General features: G+C 45.3%; 1 protein-coding gene and 1 long non-coding RNA gene across 6 annotated transcripts in view; one reads left to right on the top strand and one right to left on the bottom strand.

Annotated features, from left to right (window-relative positions):
- Positions 1-14,582, top strand: part of LOC148026666 (uncharacterized) — a 107,102-nt gene that overhangs the window by 35,615 nt on the left and 56,905 nt on the right. Inside the window, exon 3 of the long non-coding RNA XR_015692865.1 lies at positions 12,234-12,361. This is a non-coding gene — a long non-coding RNA (uncharacterized LOC148026666). The remainder of the gene's footprint in view (positions 1-12,233; positions 12,362-14,582) is intronic.
- The window catches only part of LOC148026667 (uncharacterized), a 248,372-nt gene that overhangs the window by 35,314 nt on the left and 198,476 nt on the right, over positions 1-14,582 (bottom strand). For all 5 annotated transcript variants that reach the window (XR_015692863.1, XR_015692864.1, XM_087691139.1 and 2 more), the window contains 2 exons: positions 12,186-12,380; positions 11,782-12,033 (listed from right to left, as the gene is read on the bottom strand). Coding sequence is in view for 3 of the 5 variants with exons in the window: in XM_087691139.1 (XP_087547265.1) it covers positions 11,782-12,033; positions 12,186-12,380 (447 nt within the window). In the remaining 2 variants the exon portion in view is untranslated. The remainder of the gene's footprint in view (positions 1-11,781; positions 12,034-12,185; positions 12,381-14,582) is intronic.

Genomic DNA, 14,582 nt, shown 5'->3' on the forward strand with positions numbered 1-14,582 from the left:
TGTTCCAGTAGGCATCAGGATCTCAGCAACGAGGAGTCGAGGTGATGAGGAGGGAGATTGACTCAACAATCTCTCATGAGTGGCTAGACCCCCCGATCCGAGAGCCGGTGGAGCTTGGGGAGGTGTGGGCTGCTAGATTCTCACTAGTAGGTATCCCCTTACAAGTAGTAGGTAGAGTGGGCGATGCCCCCTACGGGACTTTTTTTACAGTGTAGGATGGGGGGTGTCTGGTTCTTGACAGAGGGCAGTAGGATGAGGAGATTGTTATCCATTCCTGGAGGAGGATTCATGTGGTTGGGACTCTAGGGGAAGATCTAGTGATTGGACCCTTATGTGCCCTGGGAGGAGTTGCAGGAGTGGCGCCTTTGGATATGGGAGAGTAGGCCACTTGATGAGTTGGGGGGGGATCTTTGAGAGTGGCTATGGCCGGCCACTGCGGTCGCCAAGAAGGCTTTGAGGCTCTTGGAGTATACAGCTAGGATTGGTAGACATGTACTAATGTAGGAGAACATGGATTGGGCGCCTTCGTGTAGTAGATACTGGGTGGAGCATAGCATCGCGGATACCTTCCGTTGGACCTTTTGGCGTCGCCTGTGGGACTGCTGGGGGCCGAGGAGGGTGTTGTATTTCGTTTGGCTTTTGGCACATGGCGGTTTGGTTGTTGGGAGTTGGTTGGCTAGATGTAGTAGGATGGAGGTCGTAAGCGCTATCCACAACAGCTTTTGGAAACTCCAAAGCACTACCTTTGGTCTTGTGAGGCGGCTTAGCTCATGTGGAGAGGAGCTTGCCGTATTATCCACTGTGTGGCACTCAACCTTGGTTGTATCTTGTGGGGGGACTTTGTGCTGGCAGCCAGTCAGCCAAGGCCATCACCTTTTGTATGAGGCCGGGATGCAGGACACGATTTTTCTCATCGAGGTTGGGTCTTGTGCATTGGTCGGCTTGGAGGCTCTACCCAACCGCCAAGTATTGGAGCCCACAGTAGAGTGCTCAGAGGTATGGGAGATTATAGGGAGTCTTACAAGATGGCACATTGTCAGGTGGTTTTTGGTGGGGGGTGCCTTTTAGTATATGTGACTTTGGCAGAGCTGTGGATCTCCATCATCCACTCTCTCCGCGGTTGTTGGGACCAGGTGCAGGGCGAGTCTTGCGCTCGTCAAGAGCTTCATTTTTACTTTCTGCTCACTTGGGTCGGCCATGACCTGTTCTTCAGGATGCAGGCGGGCAGCCCTAGATGGCGATACACCCCCCCTCCATGGCTTCTTGCCCCCATCGCCCCCAGGCAGCCTTGAGAGGCTTGTATACATGATGGACTTGTGATTTGCATCAACTCCGGATAGTTTGTTGAGCACGAACACTTTGTTGTAATCAGCCTTCTGAGTAATATAATTAGCCACATTTTACTTGCAAAAAAAAAGATAAAGTATGCAAAAGCAAAAGAACACAACTGATTGCCATAGACATGCTTTACACTTTGCAAAAGGTGATTATGTATTACCGCGTTTTGAAAAGGCAAGACTAAAAAAGATGAAAGGAACAGAGAGATTGTATTTTAAGTTAAGTATGAGATATTATGGTCTCTTTCAAGTATTGGAGAAGATCAGCGATGTTGCATGTCGGCTGAAACTATCTCCACATTGGTGGATATACAATGCCATTTATATTAGTTTGTTTAGGCCTTTTCATAGTGATGTGCCAAAGGATGTATTTGCTAAAATTTAGCCTAAAGTTGAGGAGCTGGATGAGATCTTGGTACTTGAGCAAATTTTGGCACAGAAGGAAAGAAAGATCAGAGGTAAAGTTTCCAGGAGATATTAGGTGAAGTTTCAAAATCACTCAACAATGGATGCTAAATGGATGGAAGAGAATAACTTAATGGACTATCCTTAGCTGTTGCAACTCTACCTAGATGCCTTTCACTTAGAGCCGACTTTGGATTGAGCTCAGTACATTCAGTAGAGCAGGGTTCTTGAGCAGTGCTTGATGCTCAAGGGGAAGGTAGCGCTTCCACTCCACTAGAGAGGTCACTATTCAGCGTACTAGTCTCATTAAATGCAGGTGATAGCAAGTTTGAAGGCTCCAAGCAGCAGGTGACAGCATTTAATGATGTTTAGACAGGGCAATGATCAATTTTGAAGGATTTCTCATGTGGAAACTCTGAATTTTCTCTCTCCTCAGCATTCTCTTACCTTTTCCACCTCATTCTCTGAGTATCTCGGCATTTCTTAGGAAATTGAAGAGTTTCTCAACCAAATTTGGTAGACAATAGTGAGACTTCTGCTATAAACCCTAAATCTCTGGAAAATTAGTGTTTAGCAGCCACCTTGGGACTTGTGCCAGTAAATAGAGGCATCATACACTGAAATCAGTAGGTGAAATTCAGGGATTTCAGATGCCAGCCTATCCTATTTGATTTGAGGCATCATTTGGCCAGCTTGTGGTTCAGTTTGTACAAGTCCTAGGTGAAGATCAAGGGCAATTTGCTTGAAAGACTTCCTGATCATTTCTGACAGGGAGGGGCTTTTGGATCAATGGAGGAGACTAAGATATCTCAGTCTGTACTCCATCCAATAGCAATACAAGTTAAAGAAACACCACAAAGGGTGCCAGGGCGAACAAGGTGTCCAATATCCAAGAATATTATGGCAAAGTGTGCATTTTAGTTTATGTTTATTTGTTGATTGTTGTATTAAGTGCTTGATCAGGTTTTACCCCTCTACGAGAAGGGAGGCTAATTTCAACGGAGGCATTCCAAGGAAAGAGCGGTAGAAAATAAGTGAGCATGGGAAGCATGATGGAGAGTGTGCCACTTTAAGGCGGACATGGAAAGGCTAGACTTGCAATTTCCAGTAAAGAAACTTCACCTCCAATTTTTGAGAAATCCATTGCAATAATTGCTTGGGCTGAATATCAAGGCCCAGGGGATAACCCAAATGCTACATAGCATTCCAACAATGGCATACCTTGCCATTGTAAAGACTACAAATCTGATTCAATACAACTAATGAGGAAAGGTTTGTCTGCATTGATACGAAGACCAGACACTCGTCCAAAGAGCACTCATACATCCGATGCCTTGTGGAGGTTCTCTCGTTTTGCGATTCACGGCGTGTCATCTGTTAATGATTGGCCTACAAAATGTTTGCCAAAGGGAAGAGAGAGACCAGCCAATTGTCTCGTGTCCACTAAATGAGAGAGCATGGAGAGGACAGGATGGGTTGCTAAGGCAAAGAACAAGGGGCTCAAAGGGCAACCCTATTTGAATGAGCGTGCAAGAGTGAATGGCTCAATGACCCCACCATTCAGCATGTCCTGCGAAGAGGCATACGTGTTGACTATGTGTATCGGAGGGACATTTACGGACCAAAACCCATAACATGCATGAGCTCTGCTACAAAAGACCAATATAAATAATCAACAGCCTTTTCAAGTTCCAATTGGACTAGCACTACTTCTCTTAGCCTGCCTGTGTTAGTCATCTCAGTCTGTCATCTCCTGATTGTAAGCTCCTATTAGAGTCTAACGAAGACACAGGAGCTCTGGCAGTTTAGGTGAATTTTCTTTATTTGTCGGCTTCTTGTGTGCATTCCTAAGCCAGTTACTGCCTTTCATAGTTTGCCTACACTTGCCAGACATTGTCATTGCCATCTAGGATTTTTCTAGGGTGTTCCCTATTTTTTTTCTGGCATTTATTTCTATCTGACCAGAAGTTAGGGCCTCTCTTGGATCAGGTTGCCAGTTTTTTGGTGCTCCAGTTATTTACAGCTGCACCCCCCACTTGGCAGACACACACACTCTTCAGTCTTCAGTCTTCCCTTTGCAGATGCACACTCCGACACTTGGACTCTCCATGCTTGGTGTTGCCATCATCATTAGCCTGATCTGGTGCCCTCATTGACCCTTTGGGCTGCATGCAACAATTCATCATCATTGTATCAACATTCTTCTTGAGTTAGTGCACTAGTCTTTCCTCATTCTTTGTTTCCTCTCTCTCTTTCTCTTTTTGCTTCTCTTTGTGTTCATGTTTCTCTTCTATTGTGCACTCTAACATGGTATCATTGCCTAAGTGAGGACACAATTTGGAGATTTCTTGCAGAAGAGCAGGTTTTCATCATGGAGGAGTAGTGGAGATTTCCAAAATGCACATTTTCAGCCTGTGTTTACTGCATTTATAGCCCGAATAGGTGGTCCACTACCCGTTTTCACCCCGAGGCAGCCAGGCAATGGTCTCCTGGGACCAAGCAATAGTTTTCCTGCATTAGACGACATCAACTTTTGTGTTTTGACTAAAACACAATTTGAGTTTTTGTTGGTGTTCACTCCCTGCTGCATGCGTTAAGATATTTCTGTAGGCGATAGCTTCCTCCACCTTGGCGATAGCTCTTTGCTATGGGTGATAATTTTTGGGCAAATCCTAGTCTCCTACTGGCAGGCGACAATTGTTTTTTCTCTCAAACGAAGCGTTCTAGTGATTACAAATTCGAAGATGTCTTACCAGTTTGCAAGCTTTGATGACTTAGAGGAGGGCTTCTTTTGAGATACACTTTCGAGCGGAGACGCGATTATTGCGATTATAGTCGGCATGAGGAGTCCCCCCTTCGCATATGTGCCCCTTCTATTCATCTTTCACAAAAGGCTCCGTCCTAAGTGAAGATGCCATCCTTCATACCTTCGGTACAGGTGCCTGTCTTACCTTCATTACCCAAAGAAGACAAACTTCATGGTTCGAACTATTCGTTGTGGTCGCGTAAGGTAGAGTGCATACTCCACACCTTCGATCTTTGGGCTCTTGTTTGAGATTCCATCCCCTGTCCTAAGGAGGATCCCGTAGATGGAACTTCTCTAGGCCGTGCAACATTGTGAGATTAGCTCAACTCTTGAGCTTGAACCTTCCTCTTTATGAGTATGTAGGATTCTATCTTTGTGCATGCTCAAGATTTTCCAAAACCGAAACCGGCTCAGTGCCGTCACGACATTTGGCTCTACCCCCCTGCTCCATCTGATCGTGCCTGCCCCCCCAGTCTGGATCACGCCCTTCGCATTTGCTTGATAGCGCTCGCCCCCTAGTGGGGATCACGCCCCTCACTTTGCCTATTCGCGTCCCTCCCGGCGTGCTTCCCCCGTCTGCAATCTCGGACCCATCCGCAGTGTATCAAAAATAGTAGTCCCCACAGTCCCCTCACCCACCCCCTCCCACTGACCTTGGCCCATACCCCTCCCTCTCCACGGCCACCATCCCCCCTCCACACCCGCCATGCATCTCCGTCCATCCCACCATTCCTCGATCCTCTTCCCCCCCACCACCCCCCTGATCCGCACCCGGTGCATGTGACCCCCCCTCCCCCCCCCAGACCCACCATCCCCCCCCCCCCCCTCCCCCCTCCCCCCATAGGAGGTGATGAGCCACACACACTTACCTCCTGCGTGCACCAGCAATCTTCCTAGACACACGATCCTGTCGGATCCCTGACTCAATCTATAGGAGGGAGGAGGTGACGAGACAGATAGAGCAGATTTGGACTAGAGAGTGGGACAAAAGGGACCGGATAGTAGAGGAGGTTGCAGAGGTCCTAGCTGAGTCAAGTAGAATTTGCCAAGAGGTAGCCATATAGACCAGGCAGCAGTGCTGGGAGAAGGAGAGAGCACTCCGGTGCGACCTTGTAGCCATGAAGAGATTATTGCAGGAGGCACCAGGGGATCCCACCCTTCACGCGTAGGAGGTGCGTGTGCAAGCAGCCATTGCTGGCCTAGAAGAGAGGCGCTCGGAGTTCTCATTCCGATCCTCAGCAGCCTTCTGGGCGCGGAAGGGGGACACGATGTGCAGGGAGTTCTTCCAGGTGCACCAGCCCCGCACCGCAGGAGAGCAGATACACAGTCTTCAGGATCAGTATGGGAGGACCCGTTCTAGCCCAGACGAGGTGATGGAGATTGCCATCGACTATTACATGCGCCTTTTCCAGTAGGAGACAGCTTCAGCTAGAGAATAGAGATGTAGACAGCAGGTATGGGATCACATCCCGTCCCTCATCACAGACGAGATGAGACGCTCCATCCTAACCCCCTTCACAGAGAAGGAACTAGAGGAGGCTTTCCATACATAGGATGGGTAGAAATGCCCGGGGGAGGATGGCCTCTCTAAGGCCTTTTTCACTACCTACTGGGAAGTGGTGAAGGACCCCCTACTGAGGGCCTTCCAGGAGATTTTCACTTCAGGACAGATGCTAGGGAGTCTCTCGGCAGGCCTTATCAGTCTTCTTCCCAAAGGGGGAGATCGGTTGGAGCTCTCCCAGTGGAGACCGATCACCTTATTGTCAGTGGCCTATAAGGCACTGGCAAAGATGATTGGTAGGTGACTACGCCCCGTGCTTCCAGATATCATCCATGACACACAGATAGGCTTTGTCCAGGATAGGAGCATCCTAGACAATGTATTTACCTTCTTTGAGGCGACATAGTGGGCTCAGCATAGTGGGCAGAGACTGGCCGTACTACTCTTGGATTTCGAGAAAGCTTATGAGAGGGTAGATTGGGATTTCCTAGAGGGCACCATGGTGAGGTTGGGATTCCCCCAGGCTTGGATTCGTGTGGTCTCCGCCCTGTACAGATTGGCCATCCGCAGGGTTCTTATAGGCGGAAGGCAAGGGGAGAAGTTTGCTAGGTGAACAAATGCTATGCACATTCCAAGTGGCAGACCTCATATGTTGTGACAAAAGGATTTCAGTGTCGAGGTTGATTTTGCCTCAACTGTACTTTTGCAACTTAAATATCAAGAGTGCCTTCATCCAAAAAGTCAGCCAATAATGCAAATGAATTGAAGTCCCTATGCTTCAATTGGGAGGTAAAGGGATCGTTTTCTTGAGCAGCCCTCGGGTAATATTGACCATCCCAAGGATTGATCACTTTACCATAGGCATCAAAAGCAAGCCATGATCAGCAGAGGTATTTGGATTAGAAGATTTTTGAGGGCCCATTGGAACAGCAACATTAACAATAGATATAGATGACACCTTATCTTTGCGATGCACATAAATGCGTTAGGGTTCTTGTGAAGCACTAGGTATAGCTGCTGCCAAGCTCACATCAGAATTTTTACCTCTTCTGTCGCAGACATCAACCCAATACTGGTTAAGTGAATCCAAAGGCTGCATAGGTTGTTTCCTTGTATCCATAATAGTCCGGACCGTGGCCTCATTTGCTTGAGGGCCATAGCCAAATCCCCATCCACAGCAGTGGTCTTCTCTAGAAATTTAGGCATGAATTGCCACAATTACCCACAAGAAAGACATTGTCCTGCACCCAATTCAAACGATAGTGCAACAAAGACATTCCAAGACAATTCAAGCACAGCCAGTTGGGCCTTTCGCGTGACGTATCCCACAACATGGACTACCAACTGGTTCCACAATTTGATCTAGGAGAGCACCGAAATCCTACTGGTGAAAAAAAGGACGATCCCTATTTCGTAGAAGGCGAGATGTTCCCAATCCATATCCTGGGACTCCTCAACAGCTGAGGTCACCTGCACACAAGAAAAAGCACAATGCTTGGATTGTGGAGGGGCTTGAGAATCTGCCATTACATCATCAAGGGTGTGCTCACTACATTCCATCACTGCATCAGAGACATGTTTACTACATTAATGGGGGTTGTGTTAGATTTATTTATCCTCGTGTGTGAACACACATTATTGTGTGTAAAAGTGTGTGTAGGTGTGAACACCTTTTACACCACTTAGCATTTTAGTAAGGGTCAAAGGTGTAGGCAGATACCTCAACCTATATATTCAGGCCCTATCACTTGGTACTTTCAATACATACTATCATATCAATCTATTTAGCTTGTTGTGTACTTGCAAGAGTTCTCTCTCTCTCTCTCTTTGTCCATCTACTTGTCTTTGTATGCCTTGTATGAGACAGTGACAAGCAAAGTACGGACACCCAAGGGCATCTAAGATACAATCAATATCACCATTGGGCTGAAACAAGGCTGCCCACTTTCACAGACTCTATTTGGGCTGTACATAAATGAAATTTCAGAATATGTGGATAGAACTAGTGGGGACAAAGCCAACCTAGCTAGAGTGGTGATACCATTACTGTTTTATGCAAACAATATTGTACTTATATCTGACTCACCTGAGGGACTAAATAGACACTTGGATGCATTATCAGCTTTGCAGAGATAGAGACCTTAAGGTGAACCTTGGGAAAACTGAAGTTATAGTATTTAACACTTCAGGTGCTTGGATGAGAAGAGCTGAGCACCAGTTTACTTTCGATGGAGAGCCAGTGGAGATGGTCAAGCAGTGTGTTTATTTGGGGGTCACATTAAAGGGACCATAGTTCTCTTGGAGAGAGACATCAGAGGCTCATTTGGCAAAAGCATATGCAACCTTAGGTGCATTGAAGAGGGAATGTGCTCACATATAGTTTCATGAATTGCGCACCAAATTGTGGCTTTTTGACACCTTGCTTATACCCACTCTCTTATATGGGGCAGCTATTTGGGGTTCAAGTCTCTTCCACATGACGAGATAGGCTTTGAGAGATTAAGGACCAGGGAAGGAATACTATGATGCATGGGAGCATATGGAAAGACCACTAGTCATGATTATTAGAGCTGAGTTGGGAGCATCACCCATGGTGGTTGAGGCCTTGGTCCAAACAGTGACTTTCATACATAGACTATGGTAGCTCCCCCAAGATAGATACCCATGACTAATCCTAGCCTCTTTTAGATAACTAGCAGCAGACAATGACAATTTGACCTAACCGATCAGAGCTGAACCATGTGATTAGAGGAGACATACTGAGGTTAGATATGGAGAAGACTTGGACCCCCCTCCCCCCGTGGCACGAGGATTGCACACTACGAGACCCACTTCCTTCAAGTATCTGAGCATAGTTTCATCACTTGACCCAGTGACATGGATGTGTACAACTATCTCATGGATTGCGTGCAGTTATTGGCTAGATCTGCATCTCATCCCACTACCTGAGGATTGAGATAGGAAGATGGGAGGGCATATAGATAGAGGAACGCATATGCCCACCATGCGATAGAGAGCTAGAGACGGAGGGACACTACATCTGCCGATGCACAGTATATTATGATATACAAGGCAAATACCACTGTCCATTTCGAGAGGGTTTTGGACCCTTGAGACGAATCATGTAGTTTAAGGATTAGAGATGCTTGGGTTTCTTCCTCTTGGAGCTCCAGAGGTGAAGAGCAGCTATTCTACAGAGTAGGAGGCCCCCACAGCTCGGCTCACATAGATAGAGAGCGGTCACTGACTTTTTCACTGCTTTACGATCGAGTATGGCATATACCACTACTACTGCCACACATCCTATAGGAGTACATCATTGGATGTCATCTTTTGTTGGTGTCCCTTTGGATAGAGCAATGCCATTCAGCCGGTCCAGGCACCCACGCCCACCCAAACGAAGACATAGACATCCACACCACAGACAAATTAGAGCCATCATTGAGGGTCATAGGGGACAGATGCCGAGACGCCTCGGCCATGCAGAGATACATCTCCTTAGAGGACAGATATCTCATTGATGGAGAGTTTCCTTTTTCTACTTTTACTTTTAGATCATTGACATATTTTGTTTTTATAGGACACTATTTCACTTTTCAGCCTTATAGGCATGTTTTTAATCTTTTTTCATTCCAAAAAAGAAACACACCATCATTGTATATATTGCTCTAGTCTCATAGGCCACATTGGCCTTTTAGAGATGTTAATATACTCTTTCTTTCTTTCTCCATATAATTAGCCATAGCATTAGATGACAACTATTTTTGGGACTTGCAAAAATTCCCCAATTCACAAAGTAACATTTTAGTCTCATAGGCCAATTTGGCGTTTTGCAGACGTAAATATAACTTTCTTTCTTCTTCTTTCTCACACACACACTTTCTCTCTCTTATATCTATAATGCTAGAGATGATCAATCATAGATGCATGTGAGTAGGTGTGTGGTTGACCTCATTTTACTACCCATGCGATTTGAACGATCCACTGACACCACTCAATCATCAACTCAATTGCCTTATGACAATCCAGAAAATATCCTAGTCAAGGCTAGCATCTCAAACCTACAAGAGGGGCCAATTCCCCAAACCCTAGGCCTCATGATAGGGGTCCCTAGTAATTCACCACCCACTACAAGGTACTTCAAGTGCATAGTCATCACGCATGGCCATTTTTGGGTCCTGTATCCCCATTCCCCATCCTCATGCTTAGTCCTTGTGACTAACTATATAGCCATAGGGAATGGCAATTCATGGCTGTCCCCATTCTCCTCCATGTTTCCCATTTCATGTGACTATGCTCAAATATGCTGTGCTCACACCCATCATGGCTTCATTTGATTACCTTAGAATATTGAGGACTTGGAAGCATAGGTAGGTAATGGAGAGGTGAGCATTTGAGTAATCTCCAATGATGGCCCTGTTTTCTAGCTGGGAACTAACAGGAGGCTGGTCAATTGCAGCAAGAGCTGTGTACTGCATAAAGCAAACAGCAAGAGGCTGTTCGGAGGTATCAGGTGCTGTATGTTTTCATAGGGATGATTGGTACATGAATGATCAAGGCAGCAAAAGCCTCTGTTTTCCCTAGTTGTGGTAGTAGAATGGCTGTTCTTGGGCAGCAGAAGCTGCAGTCAGACCTAGGAGAGTGCAAGATTGCTAGATGGGGCAGCAAAGCTGCAGTTTTGCTGAGATAATCACTGGCACAGAGGTGGACATCCTGGGCCACCTCATGACCAGTCAGGTCAGCTACAGCCATGTTTCCAGCTGAGAAGCTGATATTGCTGTGTTTTGAGCATCTCCAAGATCCACATTTGCATGTTCAGAAAGTTACAAAGGCTCAGTTCAGTTCTTACTTTTGATGCAACGTCCAAGTTAAAAGGACCATAATTATGTTTTGTGGGAGAAGATTGCACCCACACTTAGTTGAGCAGGTCATTATGAGATTGTTGCAAAGTTCAAACATGCCCCTCAAGATGGCAATGCAGATAACAATTTGTTCTTGCTCATGGACACGTGTTCTTGTCAACATTGGACATCTAGCTCATGAAACTTGTGAGCACACCATATAAAACTAAATGTATTGGCATGAACATAGATCAATCATTACTACTTTTATGGACAAAGTTCCATGACTAGGAAAGTAACAGGATCTTGTCACTAAGCTGAAACATTTATTACATACAAGCAATGAAAACTCAGTTTGTAAGATCACAGTATGCATGTTTATTAAGGATAAAGTTAAAAGTTCATTCAAATAGGGTAGTGGTACTTGTGATCAAGGCAAAAGTAATAAAGAATGCTCTCGAGGTCTTTTCAACAAGCTTCCATTCACCAAGATAAGGAATGGAATCAAGGAGAATAAAATAGAATAAGAACAGACATGTGATGTCACTAACTGGTATGTTTTTACATTAGTAGGGCTCAACATTCATTTTAGGACATTCTTACATTAGTAGGTGAACTGTAGAGAAGCTTGGCCGAAATATGTCTACACAAATAAATGAAGAATTGCTGGAGTACTATGGTTAATGTATGCATGGATAACAAAGGCACATGCGTGAGACATGGGGAAAACTTAAAAGGTATCATTTAGCAGTACTTGATGGCAACTTCTCAATACAATCCAATCTTTTTAGCAACACTTCATGTGCCTTAACTCCGTATTGATGAAAACATGCTTTTGAATTGTATAAGTAAACATATTGGATACTATCAGACAGAGTAACATGTATGTACTTGTAGACTTAGGATATTGAGTTCAAGTTCCTCGATCCGTAGGTGCTGTTGCTCAAGTTCACCACGCATTGAGCTTTCAATAAAAGCACCATCCTCTAAAGCACGATGCAACTCATCCTCCCGTTTTTCCTTCTCAGTTATATTCAGTTTCAAGAAAGCGATCTCTGAAGACATTGTATGCAGTCGATCAATTAACTGTAAATTTTCAACATCGACAGCTGTAGTTTGATGCTTCTGTTCTTCAAATAAAGCCTGCAAAAGTAAAGCAACATATGATTTACCAGTACGAAATGTCTTGAGCCAAATGAAGAGCACTCCTAGAGTTTCCAATTTGCAATTGTGAAGTCAAATTATGTGATTTATATAACTGACAAAAAAGAGGTCTTATTCATGTGAATCTGTACCTTTGCTTCCAGTAGTTCATTCTGAATCTTTCCATTTGCCACCAAAAGGTTTTCAAAGGTTGAATGCATCCAACAATGAAAGGCTATGACCAGCAGTGTATGACGTCGTCGAGAAGCAAACAACTGCTCTAGTTGCAGCGCTCGCCTTTTCCATGCCATAACCTCCCACCATACCAGTAATGATGCTTTGGCAATCTAAAACTTGAATTATGAAGTAAAAGTGAGATTATTAAAATTATTATAAACCCTACCTCTTACAAAATAACATAGTATCAATTGTTATGCGTAATTAAACAATCCAGACCACCTGCAATTTGGAAACTTCTAACCACCTCACTCCTCTGGGCGAATATTGACCAAGCAAAAGTTCTAAAAGGTTCACGGGCTTTGTTGTACAAGCTGTCTGAAACAATTTAATCTTAGAAAGCTTTAAAAGATATTGAAAAGTGAACACTAAGGTGACCAAAAAAGGATTGGGAATGATCCATGTCAATAATGATCTGGATATATGCTTGCTAAGAGGCAAGGATGCCAATATGAACGTCAAATGCTATGCAGAACATTGTCTGATGAAACATCATGACCAAGTATGCAGCTGGATATGTGTTTGGAAATAGTATGGGGTCCTTGAGGCATCCTTTTGAAAACTCTCTTAAACATACTAACTTGCAAACAGGTAAAGCAGGAGGTCCTCAGTCATCCGCCTCATTACACTCAACAGCAGCACTCCAGGAGCATGAGATGCCAGAGCCACATCAGCATGTTATCGGTAAACCTACAGCCCTAGCTTCTGTAGGGAACCAGATGCCCAGCGTGTTATAGTTATACATGTGGTCCCAGCCTCCACAAGAACTCCTACTGATGAGCCCTTACTCTGCAGCCAACACACATACTCCACAACACTCATCATAGCTAGATTATGACTCGGATGATTCTCTAAACCTTGAGGATTTCTCCCTCTACTTGAGGTAGTAGAGATAGCAAAGGTTCCACTGAGTTTACTCCAAGAAACAGGACATGCAGGTGCTAGCTGCTGAGCCACACTGGTCCGAGAGGTTTAGATGCTCCTCATGAGGATCTTCTCATGGAATGCATGAGGTTTTGGAGGATGGCTGTTCAAACAGTGCCAAAGCCTCATGAGACACGATCTACATACAGCACTAGTGTGAAGTTCAATGAACGTTCTCATGATACTAGATCACCACCTCTCAGCAGAGAGGACAGCCCGATTCTGTAGGAGGCTTCTCCTAGGGCAGAGCTACATTTACTGGGCACCAATCTAGGAGAGACAAAGACATAACCACATGGAACGCAGATGTGAGCTCTGTCAGAGTCTAACGGAGACTGTTTCCAGCTCTGGGATCACTGTTCATTTCAGTTTTCAGTCAGTTTTAGTGTGTTTACACTGGCTGTCGGTGATCCAACTCAATGCATTTCAGTTTTATGCTGCTAGAGGCTGTGTTCACACTAGATTGCCCTAATTTGGACTATCAATAAGCTTTTCGGAAGGCAGTTGCGTTAATTGCAGGCTGCAGCTGCCAAGTGCAGCTGGCCACATTTAGGACATGCTTTTGCAACAGTTGGCCAGCTTTTTTTTTGCAAATAAAATGTGGTTGATTATATTACTCAAAGAAACTGATTACAACGGAGTGCTCATGCTCAACAGACTAGCTGGAGCTGAAACACAAATGCATCATGAATACAAGCCTCTCAGGGCGGTCTGGGGGGCAAGAAGCCATGGAGGGGTGGTATATCGCCATCTGGGACTACCTGCCTGCATCAGCAGTTGGCCAGCTTGGGGGCTGCTTCACTATTTTTAGCAGCCCCCTCCACACTTGGCAGCCATCTTTTTTTGCAGATCTTGGGCATTCCCTCCGTCAACCTGCATACTCTGTCATCAGCCTGATCCAGTGCCCTCACTAATGCTTCAGGCTGCATGCAGGGCTGATCATTCAGCATTCCATTTTCAGATCAATGCAGATTTCTCCTCCTATTTTCTCTATTCATGTCAGTCTGTCTCTTCCCTTCTCTCTATGTTTGTGTTCTTCTTATCTTGTGCACTCTCACAGCCCCATCCTAAGAATGGGGGTGGACTTGTGATGATGCAGATTCTAAACTTTTGGTGGGTGCAGACATTGCAGTGGCTCCAGCATGCTAGCTTTTCTATGGGCTAATGGCGGCTTGTGTGATGCCAGCAGCACATTAGGTTGCCATCTGCAAACCATTGGGGAGTCCGATTAGGACCCACACTCCAACTCCGGGTTGTGTGCTCATTGGCATGACTGCAAGCACGCCATCTTCGGACATGGCTGCAGTCCTCAGGACTCTGGACCAAGCCAGTGAAGACCCAAAGGGCCGATTTTGTCGACGGATGCGGCTGCTGAAACAATGGTGTAG

This window comes from Lygodium microphyllum, chromosome 13 (genome assembly GCF_053477565.2).
Source record: "Lygodium microphyllum isolate KBCC chromosome 13, Lygodium_microphyllum_v1.1.10, whole genome shotgun sequence".
Taxonomy (NCBI): domain Eukaryota; kingdom Viridiplantae; phylum Streptophyta; class Polypodiopsida; order Schizaeales; family Lygodiaceae; genus Lygodium; species Lygodium microphyllum.